Source organism: Medicago truncatula, chromosome 8 (assembly GCF_003473485.1).
Source record: "Medicago truncatula cultivar Jemalong A17 chromosome 8, MtrunA17r5.0-ANR, whole genome shotgun sequence".
Lineage (NCBI taxonomy): Eukaryota > Viridiplantae > Streptophyta > Magnoliopsida > Fabales > Fabaceae > Medicago > Medicago truncatula.
The window spans coordinates 35,632,519-35,657,280 of record NC_053049.1 but is presented as its reverse complement, the minus strand read 5'-3'; the positions used below and the strand labels follow the sequence as shown (position 1 = coordinate 35,657,280).

At 30.3% G+C, this 24,762-nt stretch overlaps 1 protein-coding gene across 1 annotated transcript; it reads left to right on the top strand.

The window, feature by feature from the left end:
- The first annotated feature begins 20,830 nt into the window (after positions 1 to 20,830).
- Positions 20,831 to 24,010, top strand: LOC11419003 (probable polyol transporter 6). Its single transcript, XM_003629426.3, has 2 exons — positions 20,831 to 21,300; positions 22,356 to 24,010. Exons 1-2 carry the CDS (start codon positions 21,195 to 21,197, stop codon positions 23,753 to 23,755), a joined length of 1,506 nt encoding a protein of 501 aa, XP_003629474.1. The 5' UTR covers positions 20,831 to 21,194; the 3' UTR covers positions 23,756 to 24,010.
- Positions 24,011 to 24,762: the final 752 nt, after the last annotated feature.

Genomic DNA, 24,762 nt, shown 5'->3' with positions numbered 1-24,762 from the left:
TTCCAAAAAAATACTATTGTAAAAATTTGTTTTTAGAAGATTTGTATAAATTTGTTAATACAAGAAATATTATGATCATTCACTCTAATATTTATATTTTTATTAAATAAAATTCACGTGGATTTTCCCATTTTGTATGAAATCCATTTGCAAAATATAAGACTTATACGAAAAGAGTATGTTTTTAACACTTCTCAAATAATAAATTTGAGTAATAATAATCAAAGCATATTTGTCCTTCAAATCGAGCTAATTATATTAACTGTTCAAAGAAGAACAACTGAAGTTGCCCTTCAAATTGATTACGAGAGTAAATTTTATCTTATTCGAGAAAAACATATTTGATTGTTCGTAAATAAACCCCTTTTTATTTTTTTCATTTTCTATTTTTTTAGGAACCCTGATTTTGTTTGTTTGATTCTGACCTGTGAAATTCCTAACACCTAGGACTATCAAAACGACATCAAATGGTGTGTTGCATGCCATGTCACACATTTAACATTCATCTCATCATTTTTGCAACGTTCTTTATGGACAACTTTGAACACATTTGTAAATTTAAAGGATTGATGTGGGACAAAAATAACTTAAAGAACTAATATATTACAAATGTTAAACTTAAAGGACTCTAATGTAATTTAGCCTTGATTTTGATTAAAAATAAGTTGAAGATAAAATGATTTGTGTTTAGATACATTTATGAAAAAAGTGAGTTGAATTATAAGTTTGTCTGTAAAAATAAATTATAGATAAAAAAATTACAAATATTTACTTAAGTATAATAAATTACGAGAGAGAAATCAATTCTACTCGAAAACAGCCAAATATGTAAGAATTAATTATAGACCTCCATAATCAATTATGACCTTTGTAGAAATAAAACATATGTTTTCTTCAAAAAAAAAAACATATGTTGGGTTTTGTGTTTTACAACCACTAATTTTAAGTGAATTGATTACGATTAAGTTTGAATTGAAGGTAATGTAATTTATGTCCAATATATTTATGTAAAAGTGAGTTTAAGTGTTTAAAGATAAATTTGAATGTTAAAATCAATTCTAAAATAAAAAGTTTATATTTAAGTTTCAAGTAGAATTAATACTTAAAACAACATTAATTTTACTCGAAAGCATATAAACACGTCAGAATTAGATATTTTCTAAAAAAAGAATAAGAATTGACTTTATACCTTAGAATAATAACAATAATAATAATAATAATTGATTTTATAGCTTAGAGTCAATTTTAGCCTTTTTTAATCTGTCCAACCGCATTTATAGGATGGTCTCTCACTTTTATATCAAAACAAGATAATAGTGCAATATTGTATAAATTTTATGTATAATTAATTATATGAATGTTAGAACTAATTATAGATATACTCTTCATTCTAAAATAAGTTAATAGCATTAAAAAATCGATGAAAAATTTGGGGCCTATTGGCCAGCTTTAGTTTTGAAAGTTTACTTAAATCAGGTTTTTAAGAATATTTTGGCTTCTTAAGTATGTCGATGTGGATTGGGTCAAGTTTTGAGGGTCCTATATAAATTGACCAAGTACTCAATAAGAGACATACTCAAATAGCTACTTGTTTTCATAACACATTTGATTTTTCTTTTTAACAGTCATTTGACATTGATTAATTACGTCAAAAGATCTAGATGATTTTTTTTTAATAAGGTAAAATGAGATATATTATAGAACCACAAGTAATTCACCCCATACAAGACGTGCTGAAAGTGAATCACCAAAATAATTACACCAGTTTAGATGTTAAAGACATTAACACCAGTAAAACAAAAAATGAAGAAATTATATGGAAATATCCATACATAGAAGAGGTTTACGCCACCATTCATGGTAGCTATAAAGGAACGAAACAATATTTGATTTCAACCAAAGAAATCAATCTAGCTTGACTTTATCAAGGAAGGCATAAGGATCAGATGCTACTTTTTTAAAGACACAATTGTCCATTTCTTTCCAAATTACCCACACACAAGCAAACCAAATTATCTTCAACTAAATTTACAAAATATAAAAAATGAATCACTCTTTCAACTAAATTTTTTCTCCATGTAAAAATTAGGAATCAACCTCCAACTATTTACTCAATGAGACCAATCAAATCTCATTTTTTTATCAACTGTATATCTGATTTAATAATCTTAAGAATTAATTTGCATTTGTAAGATTTTTCTTTTGTCAAATAGTCTAGTGATTAGAGCTCATACATTTTAATTGTGGAGAAGTGGGATGTTAGGGTTCGAACCTCTGATCCTGCATAAATTAAGAAATGTCTCTGCCAACTGAGTTAAACTCATGGGACGAGCTTGTAAGATTTAAATTGTATATTTATATTTACTTCAAAAATAAAATATACAAGTGATTATTTACAATGTGTTACCGGATGCTTCTGTCAATGAGTAGTGAACCAGATGTATTTCACGCAAAGTTGAATACTATTTTGGACAGGCCAAATGCTTCCGACAACTCCACTGATTAAGATATTTAATATTTATGACATAAACTTTCTGTCTGCAGAAAATTGATTTTTAAATTAGTTTTATTTTAAATATCGTACGTCATTTAATAAATAATTTATGTATATGTGATAAGTAAGGACTACTAGTACCTTATGATTTTTTTTTTTAGAGGTAGTACCTTCGGATTTTTGAATACTGGTTACGGAAATCCTTTTATATGAAAACAAATTCCAAAGTGTACAAAGTCAAGGAGCTTTAATCTATTAAATGGAAAAGCTTTTTCAGTATTTTTGCACCATTATGGATCTGCCTCGTTATTTGGTAGAGCTTACCATTTTTTTTTTTTGGTTTTTGCTTATTATTTGGTAGAGCTTACTATTATTACGATAATTTTTTAATAAAATGTATTTCTTTCCTTTACTTTTGGCTTCAGCCTTCATGTGCTTCGAAGCAGCTTTTTTTTTTCGTCGATACTCAAAATAACAATTAATAATAGAAGCATTTTGACACTACAAATAGTTTAATTTTTATTTGTTTTCACATCTGTATGTGATGAGGAGGTGAGGAAACTTCGAGGAACCACGATCCTCCTTGTCTATTTTCACTTTTTATTATGTGCTATATAGTAAATATACTAATACTTTAAAAAGAAATACTTTTTTAGAAAAGGTCTAAGAAATATATTTTAATGGCAAATGCAATGTTTAGGTTAAAAAATATGTCAACCACAATGTCATTTAATTTTTATGTGAATTTGGAAAAGCCTTGACAATTATAATACATTTGATATCACTTTTTTTTTATTTTGATAAACAATCATATATTTTTTATAGTAGAACGTAGAAGTAATCGTATTTGATATCTATATTGACGTGCAAATAACATATATAAGGAAGGTAATGCTAATTTTAAATTTTTTCCATGAAAATATGTCTTCTAGACGTCCATCAAATGTTATCATTACAATTAGTGTGAATGGAAAATTAAGTGGAAGGGGAAGACAATAAAAGAAATAATGTATAGTGTCACTTTGAGGCTCATTTTAAGTTTGGAAATATCGATCGACTTAAGGTGGATATTTTAAATTTTAAGTCATTGGATGGAACAAATAGTGGCGAGTTGGTAAAATCTTTTTCGTTAGAGAAGGTTAAGCAGACAATTTGGGACTGCAATTTTTTTTTAAAAGTACTAGGCTGGATTATTTGAAAAGAAAGAAACAAGCGAATTTATTAGCACAGAGAGGGCATCATGCAAATCTTATTTATAGTGAGAATGACTTTCTTATTTGAGAATGTGAGAATATATTATCAGCCTTTTAAATTAAAATGAAGGGCTTAGATTTACTGTACCAATAAAAACATCACGTGCACCATCACCTTCTTCTTTTCATCTCTACGATTGAGAAAAAGAAGAAGGAATTGGTACATGTGATGTTTTTATGGTACATTAAATTTAGACCCTTCATTTTAATCTAAAAAGCTGATAATATATTCTCACATTCTCACATAAGAAAGTCATTATCACTATATATGTCATATATTCCATTTTGGCTTAAAAAAAAAAAACATATATAATCTTGCATAAAGTGTACAAGTAAGATAATATATATGATACCACATATGATATCTAAATTCTAATGTTCAAATAATACATTAAATGTCTAAAAAAAAGTATATTAAAATAATGTGTCGAAATAGTGGCAGAGCCTTTCATAGGTTGGGGTGGGCCGGCCACACCCCACTCGGAAAAATTAAAAAATTAACAATATAGGTTCATTTTGTGAGATTTTAAACAACTTTGTGAAAGTTTTAGTTTTCAGCAGATCTAAATTTCCGTAAAGTGAAGTAGTGGTTCATATGAAAAAATCAAAAACTAAAGATCAAAGGTCCATTTTGTGAGATTTTAATCAATTTTTCAACAATTTTAGTTTTCGGCGGTTCTAAAAAGGACATGCATAAAAAAAAATAAAAAAAATAAAAAAAAAAAAAAGGACATGCATGATTTTTGTCATGCTTATATTAGGTTGTGATTAGCGGAGGTTTACAAACCTTCTTCTATTTGTGGGGGTTTTAAACCTCCTTTATATTATCATGTCAACTGAAAATTCCTTCAATTAATTGTGTACTATACAAAAATAGTTTCATAATTTATAACAGTGGTAAAATATGTAATTCATTTTTTTCAAGTACCCACCCAAACTTTTTCGTCAAACTCTGTCACTTCAACTTCGTGCTTGATGCTTATTACAACTTTAATTTTGTGTTTATATATTATAGTTTATTTTAGTGGCTCATGCAAGCTTCCTTTTCTAGATTCGTCTATGGGTGGAAATGAATGCCCTACAAAAATATATAGCAAAAAAATATGGCAAATTTAGAATTGGTACGTATTACTAAATCATATATATAATAAAAAATGAACTACTCAAAGGAGGAAAATGCATATGTTGTCTGCAAGTCCACCATACGTAAATAGATGGAGAAAAGGTAAAACAAAGAGGGAGACCAAAAATTTAAACCCTCAAGGATTAGAAAAGGTGAAAATATGGAAGTCTTACCCTATCACAGAAGGAGTGTTGTCCCACCAAAATTCACTATGGATGGAAAGACCAGGCATAGTAATTTTATCAACACGGTGACTGTCTTCTTTGTAAATGTGGGAGACCATGAAAGACATTATGTACACAAAATTCATACAATTAATTGAGCCATGTGTTCTTTAATTGTCAAGGTACAATGTGTGGAGACTTGAAAAGTTAACCAGCTTAGGGTTTGATTCTAACAAAAAATGATTCCTACCTTTTTCAGAAGTTGTTTCAATTGCATTCATTGCTCCTATAATTTTAGAATAAAGAACAAAAGGAATGCCAAATATTAACACCAAAACAACCTAAAAATTCAACATTGTTGTTTCTAAAAATCCCACCACAATCATTTGGACTCGACGTCATATATATTATACTTGATCGAAGGCAAGATAGGAGGACGTTAAATTATTTCCTTAATGGCTAGGGCTTTAGGGAGATGAACCTGGAATTTGAAAGCTTTAGGGTTCATGGAAGACGAGGAAGATGATTTGTGGTTTCCATAAAAATAGTACACAAAGAGACTAAATTGCAGCACCTGTAAAAACAAATTTTCATCGATGGGGAGTTTGTTGTGCATCAATCGAACAAAAATGACTATATGAACAAATCTTGCATGAGAGCGACTACCTTCTATAGTGCTAGCTGAAGAACGAAACCAATGAGAACGCTCACAAACTCTTATACGACTAGGAACAATCAGACAACATTATTTTTATTTTGTGTTCTGATTATCTTATTTCAATATTTATTATTTTGATGGAGGAGTAACATAACTACAATAACTATAATATAACATACATCTATCAATTTAAAATATATAGAAATTGAATCATTTTCTATGACGTGTTACAATTTCATTAAGCAATTTGTTCATTTATAGTCGATACGTGACTAACCACTCACACCTTTTTTTTTTTTTTTTTAAAAAAAAAAAAATGTGACTTGAACTTAATAATATTTTATTATTTTCTGTTTTTTTATAATTCCAATTATAAATTTATAAAGTTGAACTGGGGTTGTCTATTGATGGAGATCCTACAAAACTGAGATTTTGGTATCCTCTGCTTGACCGGATCAAAAACCGGTTGTCAGGTTGGAAAAGTAGAAACTTTTCTATGGGAGGTCGTTTAATTCTCCTTAAATACGTGTTGTCCTCCATTCCGATCTACTTTCTTTCTTTCTTCAAGGCCCTCCTCATGTATCATTTCTTCCCTTGAATCTATCTTTAATGCATTTTTTTTGGGGGTGGTGAGGATTTTAGAAAAATAACTTGGATTAATGGGATACTTTGTGCATGAATAAAGATCATGGGGGTAAGGAGGTTAAAGGAGTTTAACTTAGCTTTGCTTGGTAAATGGTGTTGGAGGATGTTGATGTATATAGATAGTTTATGGTATAGGATGTTATGTGCAAGTTATGGACAGGAAGGGGGGAGATTGCGTGTGGAGAAGGGTGATGGATCAATGTGGTGGCAGAGTATAAGAAATATTAGAGAGGAGGTGGGACAAGTGGATGGAGGGTGGTTAAGGGATAATATTAGCCGGAAGGTGGGGGATGGAAACTCTACTCTGTTTTGGGTAGATCCGTGGTTGGATGGTATGCCTCTGAAGGATTGTTTTCAAAGATTTTACGAGTTAACTGCAATAAGTTGACAACTGTGGTGGATATGTTTTCTATGGGGTGGGGGCTGAATGGAGAGGCGTGGAAGTGGCGTCAGAGGTTGTTCGCTTGGGAGGAAGAGTTGGTGAGGGAGTGTGTAGGGCGTCTAACTCCAGTTGTTTTACAGGTTGGATCAGGTGATCGATGGATTTGGCATTTGCATTCATCTCATTGTTATTCTGTTAGTAGTGCTTACAATCAGTGTTCCACAAATTGAGTGTTAACTCGTAAACTCGCACGATTTTATGTTTTTAGGTACCAAAAATGTGTTAATTTGAAGGTAAACTCGATTTTTGGTGAAATTGAAATGTTTGACGAGTTTGACTGAGTTAACACGTGTTAAACTCGGTAAACTCATGTAAACTCGGGTAAACTCGACCAAGTTTACGAGTTTACGTTTAAAAAAACACTTCTATTTTTTTAATTTTGGGGCTTTTTTTGTCCATACTCTTTCAAAACCCAATTCTTTTTTCAAGCCCAAGGTACTGAAATTAATGTTGAAGTGAGTTCAAACGATGTATTTGGTTTTAATATTGAAAACCCTTTATCATCTTGAGAAGAATTTGATGAAGTTGGAGATGAAGACACCAATGATAATGATGTTATGAAACTTTAGAAGGATTGAACTTTTGAAAAAATTAACTAGTTTATTTTTTGGATAGGTTTATTAACAACTTTAAAAACTTGTGAAACTTTTTTTTTTTTTATGGTTTAGAGTCTTATGAAACTTATGATTTTGCAAGTTAATTTTGTATTTTGATGCTAAGTTGAACATAACTCTTTATGGTAGTTATGTATATTTTGTCTTTATAATTAAGTCTTATTTTGTATCATTGACCTATTTGCAATTTTATATTAGTTTACATATGTCATGTATATAATAAATTTTATATAATTTTAATTTTAGGTAAACTGGTACGAGTTTACATAGGTAAAACAAGTTACGGTAAACTCTCGAGTTGTAAAACCTTGGATGAAATGCTTAAAAAGAACATAACAACAATTCTGTCAAGAATCCTTGTTCTGATAGTAGACCTGTAACCAATGCAAGTTAACTGCCGTTGGTAGCCAGCGTGAGTTAACTGACATTGGTACTGAACGGTGGTTAACTTACGTTGGGGTTAATTAGAGAATTTTGGGGGTGGAAATGAATAAAAATGAAAGAGAGAAGAGAAAAAAAAGATAGGCCCATAATTTTTCTCCTTTTCAGCAAGATGGGCCTTGAGGTTAAGCCCATATTCACTATTTATTTTAATTTTGCTAATTTATTTTTAAAATTCTAAAAAAAAGAAATAACATAAGAAACTTGTGGAGAATAATGGAGGTCGACCATTGGATTAAAAATAAATAAATGGATAGATTGTGATTCATCCATACTATAGAATAGTCATCTAATACACAGGTTAATTTTGTATCTAGTGGATGGATTAGATGAGTCGCAGAGTGAAAGAATTAGATAAATATGGGATTAATGATTGTAATCGCCACCCTAGTCGCATCTAATCGCATGTAGCTTAAATTGTTATAGACTTGCAGTGGTACGTGCAGTTCACTTCTAAAATATTGTAGAGAGAATTTGTTGGTATCAACATGTATCCAACATGTCTGGGAGTTAAATTTTATTGAGATCTCTTCATGAAATTCGAATTATTTTCATCATCATCTACTTTGTTTAAATTTTGAAACATCCCAACGTAAGTTCTAACAGTTTTTTCCTTAAAAAAAAAAAGTTCTAACAGTTGTTGTTTACAGAAATATTTTATAGTTTTTAAAAATAATAACTTATCGAAAGAAGTCAATTTCAAATATGATACCATTATTTTGTTTGTTATCAGCCTTTAGGTGCTAAGCATCTCCTTGACCTGCCGTCATCGTGTTAAGCTGTAATTTTCACAAGCAATTAATGCAAAGAAACTTACCCAAATTTCTTCGGCTTCTTAAAGTCATATGACATATCTTCAAAAAATCTTCATAAAAAAAATACTCACATCTCAAATTCAAATTTTGATTGTTCATGAAAAATTGGGGATTGACAAGGCATAGAGCACAAAGTAAGAAAGCAAATTCTAAATAATGTCATGTACTATTGACCACGAACATAGAATCGTTAACCAAATTGACAACATATATGAAATATCACTAGCAAAAAACATGTGATGAAAAACAACATGTGATGAATAGAGACGGGATAAACACTCTGAACGCTCTCTTTCTAACACTCTTTATAACTTTTTTTTTTATTGATTGAAAATTGTGAATCTCACCGATTTATATGCGATCCATTTTTTCAAAATATGTGACAGACATGAATTGCACACAAATAAGAGATTGAATATTAGAAACATGGTTCAAAAGAGAGTGTTTATAACCTTTCTCGTATAGATAATATTGGTAGATAAGTGCGCAATATAGTCTCACACTAGTTGTGTTTGAGAATATTTTTGGATAACCTCAAATTCATTTATTTTTGCTGTATTATGGTGATTAAGAAAGTCTAGAGTCAAGAAATATTCTCTCGATTATAAATTCAAAATAAATGTCAATGGTTAATAAACTATATGGTCGGCATGTAAAGTTGCTATCAACATATCAACACATGATTCTTAAATTAAAACCCAAGTGCCATGAACAAAAAGGTTAACTAGTTAAGTCAACCCTTGCTAACATTTAAACTAATTCATTTTTTTTCACAACTAAAATTTAAAACAAAATCTAATTTGATTCTGTTGATTGTGGAATATAGTAAGATAAATTCACTTTTTCACAACTCAAGAGTGTGGACTGCTATTTGAGAGTAGCTTGTTACAGAAAATATGGTGAGATAATATATGGTGGCCATATATACGCAATAGTTTCCCCTTAAAAAAATATACTATATGCAATAGAAAATTGCTTTTCTGACATTGAGAACTTCACAATGACACAAGTAATTTATTAAATAGCCTCTAGCGCTAGTTAACTACGGTTCATAAGATACAACTTAAAAGAAAACTGTGACATTGTAGAAAAGAGAAACACATGGGTGAATCAAATTTCTTTTAACAACTTTCTTCTTCCTCGTGTTGTTGTTGTTGTGGGATGATTTCTTCATCTTATCATTTCTCACTCTATTAGAAATTGGAATCATTATTTTTTTTTTTATTTTATTGTTAAAAAACATAATCTCAACTTTTGTTTGAAAGCCATCAAAAGAGGAACATTTGTTGAAGAGCACAATCACAATCTGCCATGGAAGAATTAACAATTGGATTTTATTAGGATTGATTTATGTTCTTAAATTATTAATTTTGAATAGAAAAGCATAAGACACAAAAAAACCAATTCACCATTTTTGGTTGTAAAATGTCGGTGGAAGAAAAACAGAAAGAAAAAAAATGGGTTCAGGTTTTGTTGACATTAATTCAATTTATTTGTATTTGTTTTATGTGATTGAAACTCATTCTTGTTCCTAAAAAAGAGCAACAACAACAGCAAGTGTGAAGAATCAAACCCACAAGAATGAAGAAAGTGAATTGCACTGCATATACTTTTCTCTCTCATCAATATGAGCGGTAGTTAACTACCGCTGAAGCCAACGGCTGATAACAACCTCCACTTAGCCCAGCGGTAGTTAACTACCGCCGGAGGCTCTTTAATAAATTATTTATGTCATTGTGAAGTTCTCAATGTCAAAAAACAATTTTCTTGCAATATAGTTCAAAGGACCATTATTAATGGCTCTACAAACAGATAAGGTCTCTTTCAATGAGCCTTGATACAGTGCTAAGTAGCCCACAAATATAATTGCATCTGCAGCTTGTGAATTGTGATGCTGTGACCTCATAATTGAATATGGTTGAACGCTTCATCTAAGACAGGTTCTTTTGCATTCTCTCACAATCACATGCCAGAATACACCTCAAGATCAATATTTAATCTTAGTCAAAAAATAGATAAAAAAAAATTAATCAATATATGTCATATTTTCAATTATTTGATATAAATTTGAAATAAGATTAAATTTGTTTATTTTATTAGGTTAAAAAGTATAAAGTTTTAGATAAAATAGTAGTTGAAATGAAGCGTAAAATTAGAATAAAAAATTTAATAACAAAACTTGGTATTCCTTTATATAAATCTGTATATATTGTCTTTTTTTGGATAGACGAGATTCGTTGTAAATATACATACGCAGGGAAGGTGCCGATGATCAAACTCTGGTAATGGCGTCCGACTTAAAAATTTCGATATTTTTTGCCAATTGAACTAGAATTTATAGACATATATTGTCTTCTTTATTTGGTGAATTTACCTCTATTTAGACCTTGTTTGGATACTTTAAAAACTTTGTTTGAATAAACATTTCATTTCATATTAATAGGTTAAATTGGATATTTAGTCTCTTAACTTATTTATAATTTTTATTTTAGTTCCATAATTAATTGTTGTTGCATTAATATCCTTGTTCTAGGCTTATCTTTAAGCAGGGACGGATCTTGACTTATTTTCTTGGAGGTGCCGAACTATTATGGAATATATACTAAAATAATTCAAGTATTAGCAAAGAATGTTAAGGGTTCTGGTGGTTTGAATTGCTTTAAATGGGTGTGGATGTTGCGGATTCAAGTCCCATTAGGAATGTTTTTTTTGATAAAAATTATAAAATATAAAAGAAATATATAAAAAAACACTAACGATGGATCGAACACACAACCTTTGGATTGTAAAAGCACCCCCTAACCACTGCAATAACTGGAAATTTTATAATTTGATATGCATAATACTATATATAAAGGAAACTTGGGGGGTACCATGACTCCCATGGGTTCCCAAGTAGATCCGCCATTGTCTTTAAGTACCACCCCATGAATCCTTATGACTTTACACATTAAAAACAAGCTCTCAAAGCTTATGGTGATGAACTTTGTAGACAAAATTCATCACCTCACAACATTGTTGTTTCGTCTAACTCAACTTGAAGAGCACTGCATGCATGTGAAGAGGAGAGAGATGAAGAAGAATAGGTAAAAGATAAGGTTTCTTCAAAAATTAGTGATAGACGCAAGACAATAAGAAGATGGAAAGAAAATAAATTGAAGAAGATGAAGGAGATGGTTTTTGTAACAACCGATTTTCGTTAGAATTATTTTTAATTGTTTTAATATGTGTTTATATGTGCTTGTTGTGATTATATATCATTGGGTGCATTTTATGGGTTTTCACGTTGGAAGGGTAATTTAGTAAATTCATGGTGAGGATTATTTTGTAGTGTTTCAAGTGAGAACCATTATTTTACTAAGTTACTAGTGTGGTAGTTAGTTGTGAGCCGGTAAGTGATCGTTGTTATTATTTTACCGTTAGTGAGTAGAAACATTTTAGAATTAGTGAATGAGTGAGTTAAGTCCACTAAGGCATTAAGGTTAAGCCCATTTGAGAGAAGCCTATATAAACTTTTGTCTTTAGAGAAAATAGGTTTTCATTTCATTTCATAAGAATTTTGAGAGAGATAGCGAGAGAAAGTTCAAGAGAAGAGAAAAGGGTTAGAAGGGAGAAAAGCTTGAAGACCCAAGAGGTGATAGAGATTCTAAAAGCTAAATTGAAGCTTTTGCTAGGATTATTGCTAATTGAGGTAAGGGGGTTAGATTTCAATCATAATCAATTAGTTGTAATTTTCCCTAATTGTATGCTTAAGTGCTTAATTGAATAAGTGATTATTTTGCTCTAGTTGTTGAAATTTGTACTCTTGTTATGATGATATGTTTGAATACATGAAATTGGTGATAATTGAATTGTTGTTGGTGAAATTGCATGTTCATAGTATGTGAAAATGATATATTGTGAATTGTGCTCTAATTGTTGAATTGTGCTATGTTGTTGTTGAATTGTGATGAGAATCATGTTTAATTGATGTTGTTGTTATAAAGAGATATGGTTGTTGATGATTCATAGCTTGCGTGTTCATAAATCATGAGTTTGTGATGTGAAATAAGTTGTTGTTGTTGGTTTTGTGAAAATGGGTTGATTTGGTGAATTATGTTTAAATGATATTTGTTTTCATGTTTGATGTGTTCTTGAGAGCCCTTTTAAGTACTAGGACCTGTAAACAAACTTTGGAAACATATTCGAGCGTTGGGAGATCAAAATTGAGAATTTTGGTGAAAAAGGTTTGAAACCCGAGAGTTTTTCTGCAGAACTGATGACTGTTCGCTTAAGCGAACGGTAAGCAAACAATCACAGTAAGTTCTGAAACTTGGTCGCTTAAGCGAACGGTAAGCGAACAACTACTGTAAGCTTCTGGAGCTTGGTCGCTTAAGCGAACGGAATAGACGCTTAAGCGAACTAGCCAGTTTTAGCAACTTTTGATTTTCATTCCGGGCTTTAGGGGGCCAATCCGAGCTTTGTAAAACACTTCTTTCAACTTGTTTAATCGCTATTTATACTCCTAAATCTATTGGAACATGATTTACTCTTTCAAACTTGGGATTTTCTATTTTGGTTGAAACTTGAACTTCTGATAATTTTGGATTTTGTCGAAAATGAACTTTTGTGAACTAAAAGGGATTACAAGTTTGGTCTAAAGTTCATGTGGACTTAGGCAAGGCTTGTAAAGTTGGTTTAATGTCTTAATCATGTCAAACTTGATTTTCGGGTGGGAATGTGGAATATGTGAACTTGAGATTTTCTCATACGAACTTAGGCTAATCTTTGAACTAAAGTTTAATAGTTCGTAAGTAGCTTAAGCTCATGACTACATGATTGATTAAGATTGATTTGTGAGTTTTTCAAACTTGAATAAGTTACCTTGTGTTGAGAATTATCAATGTTGGCCGTTTTGCCACTTGATACGGATTTTGTCGAAAAACGATTCTTTAAAGTCAATTACGTTATAAATCTTTCGTGACTAGCCTTGCATGACTAAATGAAGATATGTGAATGAATTGTTAGGTGTTGAATATGATATTTATCATAAGGTGTTGCATTTTCTCTTTACTTGGAATATGAGAAGTATTTGGAGTAGTGGAACTATATTATATGGTTGATGTTGATTAATGTTTATATATTAATTGATGTTGATGATTATTGATAATTATGATGACAATGTAATGATGACTCTTAATTGAATTATGACCTGATTGTTGTGTGGACGTAAATACTTGATAATGCAATTGTTGTTGAGGTGATCAATATAATTGGAGGCTATCCTTTATATTGTTGTTGAATATTTATGAGGTGATTTTGCATTGTCGAGTCTTTGCTTTTATGTCCATGCATCATACTCATGTTGAGTCTTGATGTTGTAAAGGAGGGTTACTCTGCTTCGGTGATAATGTAAGACGGGTGTGAAATCTTACATATGATGTTTTTGTTGCATCATGGGTGACGACCTTGAGGTGATTTGGTACCACATGCATATATGTGTCGGGATTAGGCGCATATCATATTGGCATGAGTCTTATGTGTTGCATGTGAATGATGACTGTTGAAGATAAGTGTGTTTGATGAATTCATACATGTGATATTTGGAATTGTTGCATGAATGTGTATATGGAAATTAATTGTTCATGATTAATTAATTGATACTTGATTTGATTCATTTATGTCGAACTGTTTATGTGGATTATGATTGATGTAAAGCTTACGCCAAGTGGTTTTGACCGCCTACTTGTCTGTATGGATGGGTAGACGAAGTGCAGGATTAATTGCTTTTGGTGAGTTGCTTGGTGATTGCTTGGATATCGGGAGCTATCTCCATTATTGTTTCCTTAGAGTCTTAGGGTAGACTCTGATCTAGGATGTTTGTTTTATGATTATTCTAGATTGTTTATTCTGGATTTATTTATGTTGTGGAGATTTGTCCATTTGTCGGGATTTGGAGAATTTTATGATGATGTATTTTGATCTCATGACATGTATACTTTTGAGGTGTATGATTTATATCTGCTGCAACTATTGAGATTTTTTATATATGCCTGATGATTTCGTTATTGTTGATGACGTGGCGTCTATTTCTTGAATATTTATATTATTCGCGTGTTTTATCGCTTTAATAAAAATAGGGCGTTACAGTTTTGGCAAGTCACAAGTCAATCATTGCTTCTTCTTTTTTTACCTAAACTAATAAAAAGGATGAATTTGGCTAACAAAATAGGTGTAGAGTTAAGGGACTTAAATGTCAAAATAGTTAATTATGAGTCAAAATGGAAATCATAAATAAATTAAGGGACTAAATATTTAATTTAGTCCAATTAATATCTTTTAGCATAATCATCATTTATCATATGAGATAATGGCTCTTTTGATGGTTATGATAAAAAAAAGAGACTGATAAGAGAGTTGGAACAGATTATGAAAGGATACAAGCATAATAATGTCGTGTTTTATCATGTATTTGATGTGTACATGTAAAATATTAGATAGCATATAATATTTGATAATAAATACTAGGTAAATTGTTAAAAAAAAATTGATGAAATAAGTGATGATTTAATTACTACTACGGCAATTTTTTTTGTTTGAATAAGCTAAAAATGAAATTTTATAGCCAAACAACTTTGCTTTCACAACACAAGGAGTGATAGAGAGAAAAGAGTAACTACAACATATAGTGTGAAAAAAAAAAACACCAAAATTAATGCTAAGAAAATTATTTGATTAATTTTTTTTTTTAATCTTAATTTATTTTCAATAGATTTTTTTTTTTTTTAAAAATTTTTAATTAATTTTTAAAAAAAATAATAGGATGATTGTAGCAGAAGCTACAATCTCTAAAATATATTATAAAATGGGAAAATATTCAAGATAAAGAGGGGTGACAAAAACCAAAACTAAAATTAGGTAAACTAAGTCTATTTCTAGCAAAGGTTACCCTAATTTGAGATGGTAAATGATTCCACTAACCATAAGAGATTAATGATAAACCAAGATTGGCAAGCTTTCTGGAGAGTGATTTTCTTCCCTGTAGACGTGAGTAATAACCATAAAGGACATAGAGCTCAACAATTGAATGCAATTATCCTTCCTATTACTCAGATGCCAAGGAACAATTTCAGAAGATTTGAAGGCCAAAAAAATTAGCATAGAATCATTTTTTTGCCAAAAATAGCTCCAACTTTTTTTATTAGCAATTTTAATTGCGAGCATTGCCCCAATTAACTCGAAAACAAGGGCGGTAGAGATACCTAAGTTAACTAGAAATGCACCTAAAAAAAATTAGTTTTATTTTACTACAAAGCATTAGTTTTTGTTTTCAAAATAAAAAATATGAAGAGCAATGTACATGGATAAAGAGCAAGGATAAAGAGCCAAGAATGAGCGAAAAAAATCAACGAAAAAGCCATAAAGCAACAGCACGGTCGTGCACCCCTTTCTTTAGATCGTGCGTAGGAGAACCGTGCCAACACGCACGACTGTGTGCCTCACAAGCACGCTCGTGCGCCCTTCCAGCCAGCATAATTTCAACAGTTTTTCAAGGCAAACACAATCATGTGTCCTATGCAGTTAGAAATAGTTGTTACAAACTCATAGAATTCTTTAATTATTGACTAGTAACTCATTTTTAATGTATTCTCTTAGGTTTTAGACTATAAATATGTCTCACATCCCAGCCAAAAGGGCATCTTAGAAACTAGTAATCTTGGTATAAAGTGGAAATCAAAGTTCTTACATTTTGATTAAGTTTTTGTTCTTTACTTTTAGTTTTTTACATTGTTCTTTACTTTTATGTTCTTCACCTTTTAAATCATCTATTTTTATGTCTTTTACTTTCAAGTCTTTATATTTTAATCTCTTGTCTACTATGATCATTAGTGAGTAAACTTTTCTAGTCTCGTGATTGTTGGAATAATCTAATGATTGAATCATAATCAACCTAAGTCTAAAATCTATTTTATAAGAATCCATTTCCTAATCTAATCTCATTGTTGTTAAATTTTATAACAAATATCAAACGAAGAACCGAGAAGTGAAGTTAGATATTGTTATTTAATCATATCTCAAATAGCAAATGAAGAACCGAGATGGGAAATTTAATATTGAATCAAATGAGATTAGACAAGATAAACAAAACATGAAAATATTTTTGTGAGTCTTGAAACAATAAGATTGCACTCATAGGCTCTCAATGATAATCGACCATGAAAATAAGCTTGATTATTGTTGATATACATTCACGTATTCCGAGATGAAACATGAAATACCAAAGAACACTTATCCTTTGAAATGAATTCATTATAGAATATAGAAATAGATATGAAATGTCTAGGATTTGACATTACGATAAAAACCTCGATCCCATGACGCTTTTTAATATCTGAATTTTAATAATAAAAAAACAATCATTACTTTTAATCAAATTATAATTTTTCAGCTAATCAAAACTAAAAATTAGATTGGTAATTACTTTAACTCCCTGTGGATCGATATTTTTCTACTCGATAGAATCTTGCACTTGCGGTAACCTATCAATATGATATTTGAAAGTTTAATTCAAATTTAAATTTCATCTAGAATTTTGATAAACCATGAATTCACTTTAAATTTTAAAAGTTTGATATTAGAAGATAGAGGAGTGTTATGAACACTCTCCTTCTAACATTCTCTTTAACACTCACTTGTTCGATAAAATCCTTATGGTTACCACACTTTAGAAATGGATCCCACATAAAATTATGAAACTGACATGAGCTTCATTCAATAAGATAGATAGTGAGTATTTTAAAAAAGTGTTACTAGCATTGCTCTATAAGGTAATTATCCTACTTTGTGTTTCAAGGTAGATATTTCAGAATACCGAACATCAATCCATTAGCTTTGAACCTCAATCTGGACACCAAATTCATTAGCTTTCAACCTCAACAAGTGAATATAAGTTATTGTGATAGTGGTATAATATTTACACGATTGATTGATAAAATGTAAGAGACTTTACACAACTACTCGATCATATTTCACCATTTAAGTAAAAAAAAAAAAAAACTCATATTTCACAATGTACGTTTGTGGAGTTATTCAAACAATGACTTTGTAATATAAATAAATCTCATATTTCACAATGTACGTAACCATCGTTGTCACCAAATGTGTTTGAGAAGAATATGCATACTAGCTGAAGTTCATGACTAAGCAAATGGGTGGAGAGTTGATAGTGATGACTCATGCTGAAGCAATAAAGTGTTGGCATTATAGCCACTAAATGTGGTTCCAAATAAATCATATGTATTTTTTGACTAAAATCGAAACAATGTTATAAATACTCCATTAGCATTCACACCTTGAAATGGAAGGTGTAAATATTTTGAGTTTTGTTTTAGATACTAAAGTCTCTTTGGTGATCATGATAAGAGAGATAAGTAGCAATCCAAAATTTGTATGTATTTGGCTTCTAACATGCCCCACCCCACCCGGATGCTGCAATTATAACAGTCGATTTAAGCTTCACATTCTTTTAATTAAACCTCAAACTTATTTTTTTAATTTAAATAATATTATTTTTTATAAAAAATAAAACGATATTCATTTATTCAAATTGATGAAGAATATATCATTCAATATGTCAGAAGCATAAAAGATAAATCTGGGAACAAACACATAACATTCAAGTTAATAATACATCTGGGAACAAACACATTACATTCAAGTTAATAATACACAACGATAAAATACATATAAATAATATGACAAAATTAAATTGTTCGAAATACACATGCCTCCGGGACGAAATCACGAAGAACAAAAAACTAGATTTATATAAAAGTCAATTATTTAGATTTTAATAGAGAGAAAAGAATGAAGATTGGTGGTTTCAGGTCAAAGTTGCCCCAAAACCACCTCTCAATAAAAAAAAATGGAAGAGAGAACATAGAGGGAGAAAATCAGGACCGACTTAGAGGGAAAAAATTATTTAACGTAGATATATTATTTAACGTAAATAAATAATTTTTCTATATATTAATTTAAAAAATAATAAATACGATCATTAAACCAAATTTTTTGACAAAATATTTGTTCTATGTATTTTATATTTTTTGATAAAATATATTTAAGTTAAATAATAATAGAGATTTTTTTTTTAAAGAAAATAATGATAGAGATGGTTGTCTAAAATGATAAAATGTAGCGTAAAAGAAAAGAAAATACAGCAAATCTGAACGGAAAAACCGTAATGAAAAATCCAAAATTTTATGGGGCTAATTTGGTTCGTTAAATTTTTTGATTAAATTTGTTTCCTCAAATTAAATACAAACCATAAAAAAGGAGAATTGATAAAGGACAATAAAGGAAAATAATGGGTTGTAATAATCAAAAATATAAAATTTAATGGAGAATTGATTCTAGAAAAACCAAAAATTAGGAATTATAGCTTTAAGGAGAATTACTTTTAGAGGATAGAAACAATTCTTAAAAGCCAAACCAAACACTGTTAAAAACTCAATTTTTCACTTTTGAGGTTTGTAGAAGTGATTCTTGATGGTGAAAAGTCAAACAAACAGGCCCTAAGACTCATACCATCTTGAAATTTGTGATTGAGTCTAACATGACAAGTTAGTGTCTTAAGTAAATAAATTAGTTTTTTTAGGAGACAAGTTATTATTTTTAATTTCATTTACATTAATTATCTAATTTAACTATTAATTTATTTTTCTAAAATCTATTAATTTCCTTCCTTTCAAAACCATTAATATTTTTTTTCAAAATTAACCGTTAATTTTCTGTAAAAAAATAACCATTAATGTTATTTAATAATTTAATTTTAGTTTGTTAGCTTATCTTCTCATGGGCGAGTTTATTACAAGGTGATTGCTTTTTAAGAAACACACTTCAATGTCTTAAGTTAACATCATTAGCTTGAGTGGGTTGCTAAATGTGAGATATGTTACAAAAGAAATTCAATCTAACTAAGTAATTGAGCTCATGTGATTAATGAGTTTTTCACATGATCAATTTTTTAGGAGAAGATGAATTCAATTTTTAGGTGAAACAATTATTGTTTAGGCTTTGCTGACCTCCACGATTAGTAGGGTCTAGGTGTGGCGTTAACAGCCTTCTCGACTTCAACATTTGATGCAGAAGGCTTAGCAACAACCTATATGTGCACAATTACTAAACTTGTAGGAGTTCTTCGAGTTTGATACTTGTAATTCTTAAAGGAATATTCAATTATCTGACATGAGTAGTATAAAAGAAGACGTTTCTCATACTCAACATCCACATAAAAGTGAGTCATTTTTTTAGCAAAAATTCTTTCACACAAATTAGATTCAAAACAACATATATTAACTCCCTTACAAAATGTCTAAAAATCCTCTTTATAGTCTCCACATGAAGAGCCAAAGAAATGGCTAAAGCCCCCTGCAAAGGGTTCCTCCCTACTTTGCATGCTTGAACTATAGGCCTGAATCTTAAAGTTCTCAAATACAAATGCTAGGCATATATTTATTCAGTTTGTTTTGAATCACTGGTATGTGATTCTTGGGAGATCCGAGGAGCCCTTATCATCTTCTTGATAGGATCCATGAACCAAGAAAAACAGGTGAAAAAACAAAAAAATGAGAACCTAATAAAACCTGCAAAGAAATGCGTGACTTAATTCTTTAAAAAAAGTGTTAATTTATCATTATTTTTTTACAGAATATTATCATAGGAATATTTTACAGTGGTTAAAATTTTATTTCAATTTTTGTCTACATTTACCTAATTTTGAAAGAATACTACGTCAATGTTTCATGTCAACCTAGTTTTAATTTTTCAGTCCAACTTAGTTCCTTATTTATGGACGAGATGAGGATCAAATGCCACTAAACAACAACCTTACAATCAAACCGAACATCTACCAGATAAACATCCCGGAGAGGGGTGAAACATAATTTTTTTTTAAACTTAATTAATCAGTTCCTTTTAATTTTTGTACAATAATTAGTTTCCTTTTAAGTTTCAATGTGATAATAATTAATTTTTAATTTTAAATTCTTATAGTTACATTTTCAGATAAGTAAAGTTACGTGCCTCCTTGTCATCCAAAAAAAAAATTAGGGATATCCAAATATTAATATGATAATTATCTTAAACGATTTCTCATAACATTACAAACTAATTCGTTCCTATAAAGATTAGGATAATCATAAGAAGAACCTGGTAAAAAAAAAAAGATAATGATCATAATCAAAAAAGATCGACAATCTATATAAATCTTGAACAAATACCCTCAACACTCCTAATTGGTTTTTGATTCTTTAACCTACCAAATTTAAGCCTAATAAATTTCACTCTTGAGATATTTTATCATTCTCTTTTAATTACTCCCGTCATTTATGTGTCTCTTTTAATTTTCGGTATAGTACTATCAACCTACCCAACAAAGTATCTTTACCTATATATTCACCCAATTAGACCTCAACATATACTCTTATATAAACACGTTGAGGGGTTTGAAATTTCTAGCAAGAGAGAAAGAGAAAAGAAAGCCTTTAACCATCATCATCATCATCATGATAATAAATCAAGGTGACAAAGAAGATCAAACGAACACGTTCAACAAATATGCTTTTGCTTGTGCCATAGTTGCTTCAATGGTGTCCATCGTTTCTGGTTATGGTACGTAATTATCGCATTCTCTAATCTCTTCCACTATGCGTTGCTCCAATGTTTTTTTTCTCTTCTAGTTTTCACTAATTTGTTATCTCTACATGTCAAAATATATACTCTTACGATCACTTTTATAAACGAAAAATTATTTTAAGTTTATTGAATAAGTGTTGTATGAACCTAAAAAATAGTTTTTTCTTATATTGGTGATCGGATGAAATACTCAAGAAAAAAAGTTCAATTAGCCAAAAAAATATACTCAAACCACACAAAATCAGAAACAAAAACATGAATGTAACTAGGTATTATTTTTACGTGGTTAATTCAACTTCATCTGGTAAATTAAAAAGAAAAAAATTGAATAGAGGTTGTGTTTCGTATCAAAACCTTTTCTTGAAGTTGATTTATTTTGAGGGATTTGATTTTTTTTATTTACACAAACAAACTTATGATATTTCATTCATAATAAAAGAAGAAGGAATGACACACACACTTGAAAGTTAATTTAAGTTTCTATTTTGAGGGATTCATGTTTAAGTGCATCTTGAAAGAAATCTTTTATGCAACTTTTCTAGTTAACATCAATGTTTTTTTTGTTTCTTTCAAAAAAAATCAATGTTTTTTTGTTGTTTAATGAACATGATTTTTTGTTTTCGGTTTTCCCTAAGTGGAACCTAGTAACATACTTCCTCCTTCCCAAAACAAGTTTCACCTTTGAAAAAATAATTTGTTTCAAAAATAATTTTCGCATTTAGTTTTCAATGCAATTTTAATTTTTTTTTTAACTGTACTCTCAAATTAATATTATGTATATCAGTCTTAATTTATTTTTTTTAATTACTTTGAATTCATGATAGTTAGAATTAGAATTCGTCAACAATTTATAAAGATAATTTGGTAAAATTATTATTTCACTCTTTCGTGTATCTTTTTTTCTTAATATATATGTGAAATAATCAAATACCACACTTGTTTTAAGGCGGAGATACTATTATAAATAGAATACTAGACATAGTAAACATATTTGACTCTAACTATTTCACATACATGATTATTAATTTCAGATACTGGTGTTATGAGTGGAGCAATGTTGTTCATAAAGGAAGACTTGGGAATCAGTGACACACAACAAGAGGTTCTAGCAGGAATCTTAAACCTATGCGCATTAGTAGGATCATTAACGGCTGGAAGAACCTCCGATTACATTGGACGTCGCTACACAATCTTCTTAGCTTCAATATTGTTCATCCTTGGTGCAGGTCTAATGGGGTATGGTCCAAACTACGCAATTTTAATGGTTGGAAGATGTGTTTGCGGTGTAGGTGTTGGTTTTGCTCTTATGATAGCACCAGTTTATTCAGCTGAAATTTCTTCTGCTTCATCAAGAGGATTCTTAACCTCTTTACCTGAACTTTGTATTGGTATTGGAATCTTGTTAGGTTATATATCAAACTATGTTTTGGGAAAATATTTGAGTTTGAAACTTGGTTGGAGATTAATGCTTGGTATTGCAGCTTTGCCTTCATTTGTAGTAGCTTTTTGTATTTTAACAATGCCTGAGTCACCAAGGTGGCTGGTTATGCAAGGTCAATTAGGAAAAGCGAAAAAAGTTCTAATGCAAGTTTCAAACACAACTCAAGAAGCAGAACTTCGTCTCAAGGATATAAAAATCGCTGCTGGTTTAGACGAAAATTGCAATGACGAAACTGTGAAGTTACCTCAAAAGTCTCATCAAGGTGAAGGGGTTTGGAAAGAGTTGATTTTAAGACCAACGCCTTCTGTACGTTGGATGTTAATTGCTGCAGTTGGGATTCATTTTTTCGAACATGCAACTGGTATTGAAGCTGTTATGTTATATAGTCCGAGAATTTTCAGAAAAGCTGGTATTACAAGTAAAGAAAAGCTTTTACTTGCAACTATTGGAGTAGGTTTAACAAAAATTGTTTTCCTTGTAATTGCTTTGTTTTTACTTGACAAACTTGGTAGAAGACGACTTTTGCAAATTAGCACCGGAGGAATGATTATTGGACTTACGCTATTGGGCCTTAGCTTGACCGTGGTGGATAAATCCAACGGAAACGTTTTATGGGCCTTGATCCTTAGCATCGTCGCAACTTATGCCTATGTTGCTTTCTTTAATATTGGGCTTGGGCCTATTACTTGGGTTTATAGTTCAGAGATATTTCCTTTGAAGTTGAGGGCACAAGGAGCAAGTATTGGAGTTGCTGTGAATAGAACCATGAATGCTGTTGTTTCTATGACTTTTATTTCAATCTATAAAGCTATCACAATAGGTGGAAGTTTTTTCATGTTTGCTGGTATATCTGTTTTAGCTTGGTTGTTTTTCTACTTTTTCCTTCCTGAAACTAAAGGAAAAGCTTTAGAGGAAATGGAGATGGTTTTTACCAAAAAATCAAGTGGTAAAAATGTGGCAATAGAAATGGATCCAATACAGAAGGTCTAGTATGTTCTACTTCTATGAAGCAAATCATGGTTCTATAGACCTTGGAATTAAATTCAAATAGTAGTTTTTGTGTTTTGTTAGTAATGTGTTCCACGTTAGAAAATGTTGAATTGTGTATTTCTTTTTTTGAATCTAGTGTATCTCTAATATGGTTCATGATGCAATTGTTTTGTGTGGCATGATATACACACTTCAATGCAAATCCTGTTTTTTTACCATGTTATCATTAAGTTTTCACAATTGTTTTTCAATATATGTTATTAAGTTTTCACAATTGTTTAACCATAAGTAATCACTTTTGAAAAATTCATTGGACACATAAAGGGGAATCCTCCTTCCAATTGAATTTTCTTTGTACGTAAGAGTTGCCAATCTAACTTGCTTAAAAAATTTGAGTTCTTACTATTTGGACTAATTTATTGTTTTTATAAATTATCTATTATTTAATCATGACATATGTCAATAGATATTCATGTTTAGCTTTTCCTTTAAAAAAATAATCAGGTATCTATTAAGTAGAGACAATCAGCTTGTGAGGTGATGACTACATTTGTTTATGTCATCTCTTATTCAATATGAGACTCTTTAACACATCACTCGTGCTCAACACTATTAGACTTGACGGATAGATATAAATGATAGTGGTTTGATAGCGGAAACATGATAAAAGGTATCGGATCTTGAACCAAAAATTGTAATACCATCTTAAATATTTGTGGTTGAGTCTAACACAACTTTCATTTATAATCATTCATTGATATTCTCTCTCATCCAATGTGATCTTATATGAGATCTGGTCGTGCAATATGCTTGTGTTGTTTAGCACAAATTTACACTGAGCTTGAGAAATCCGAACAAGTACTCAGTGAAGGCAAAAAGTAAAGGGAGAGTAAACCATCAAATTCGTCCTTGAATTTTCACAGGTCGGCCAAATTCATCCCTCAATTATGTGAAATATCAACTTAGTCTCTGAATTTGTCAGACGCCCATCAAAAAGGTCCCTCCAC

Coding starts and splice junctions, on each gene's coding strand:
- LOC11419003 (XM_003629426.3), top strand. CDS start 21,195: ATGATAATAAATCAAGGTGACAAAGAAGATCAAACGAACACGTTCAAC. Junction 21,301..22,355: donor GTCCATCGTTTCTGGTTATG/GTACGTAATTAT, acceptor TATTAATTTCAG/ATACTGGTGTTATGAGTGGA.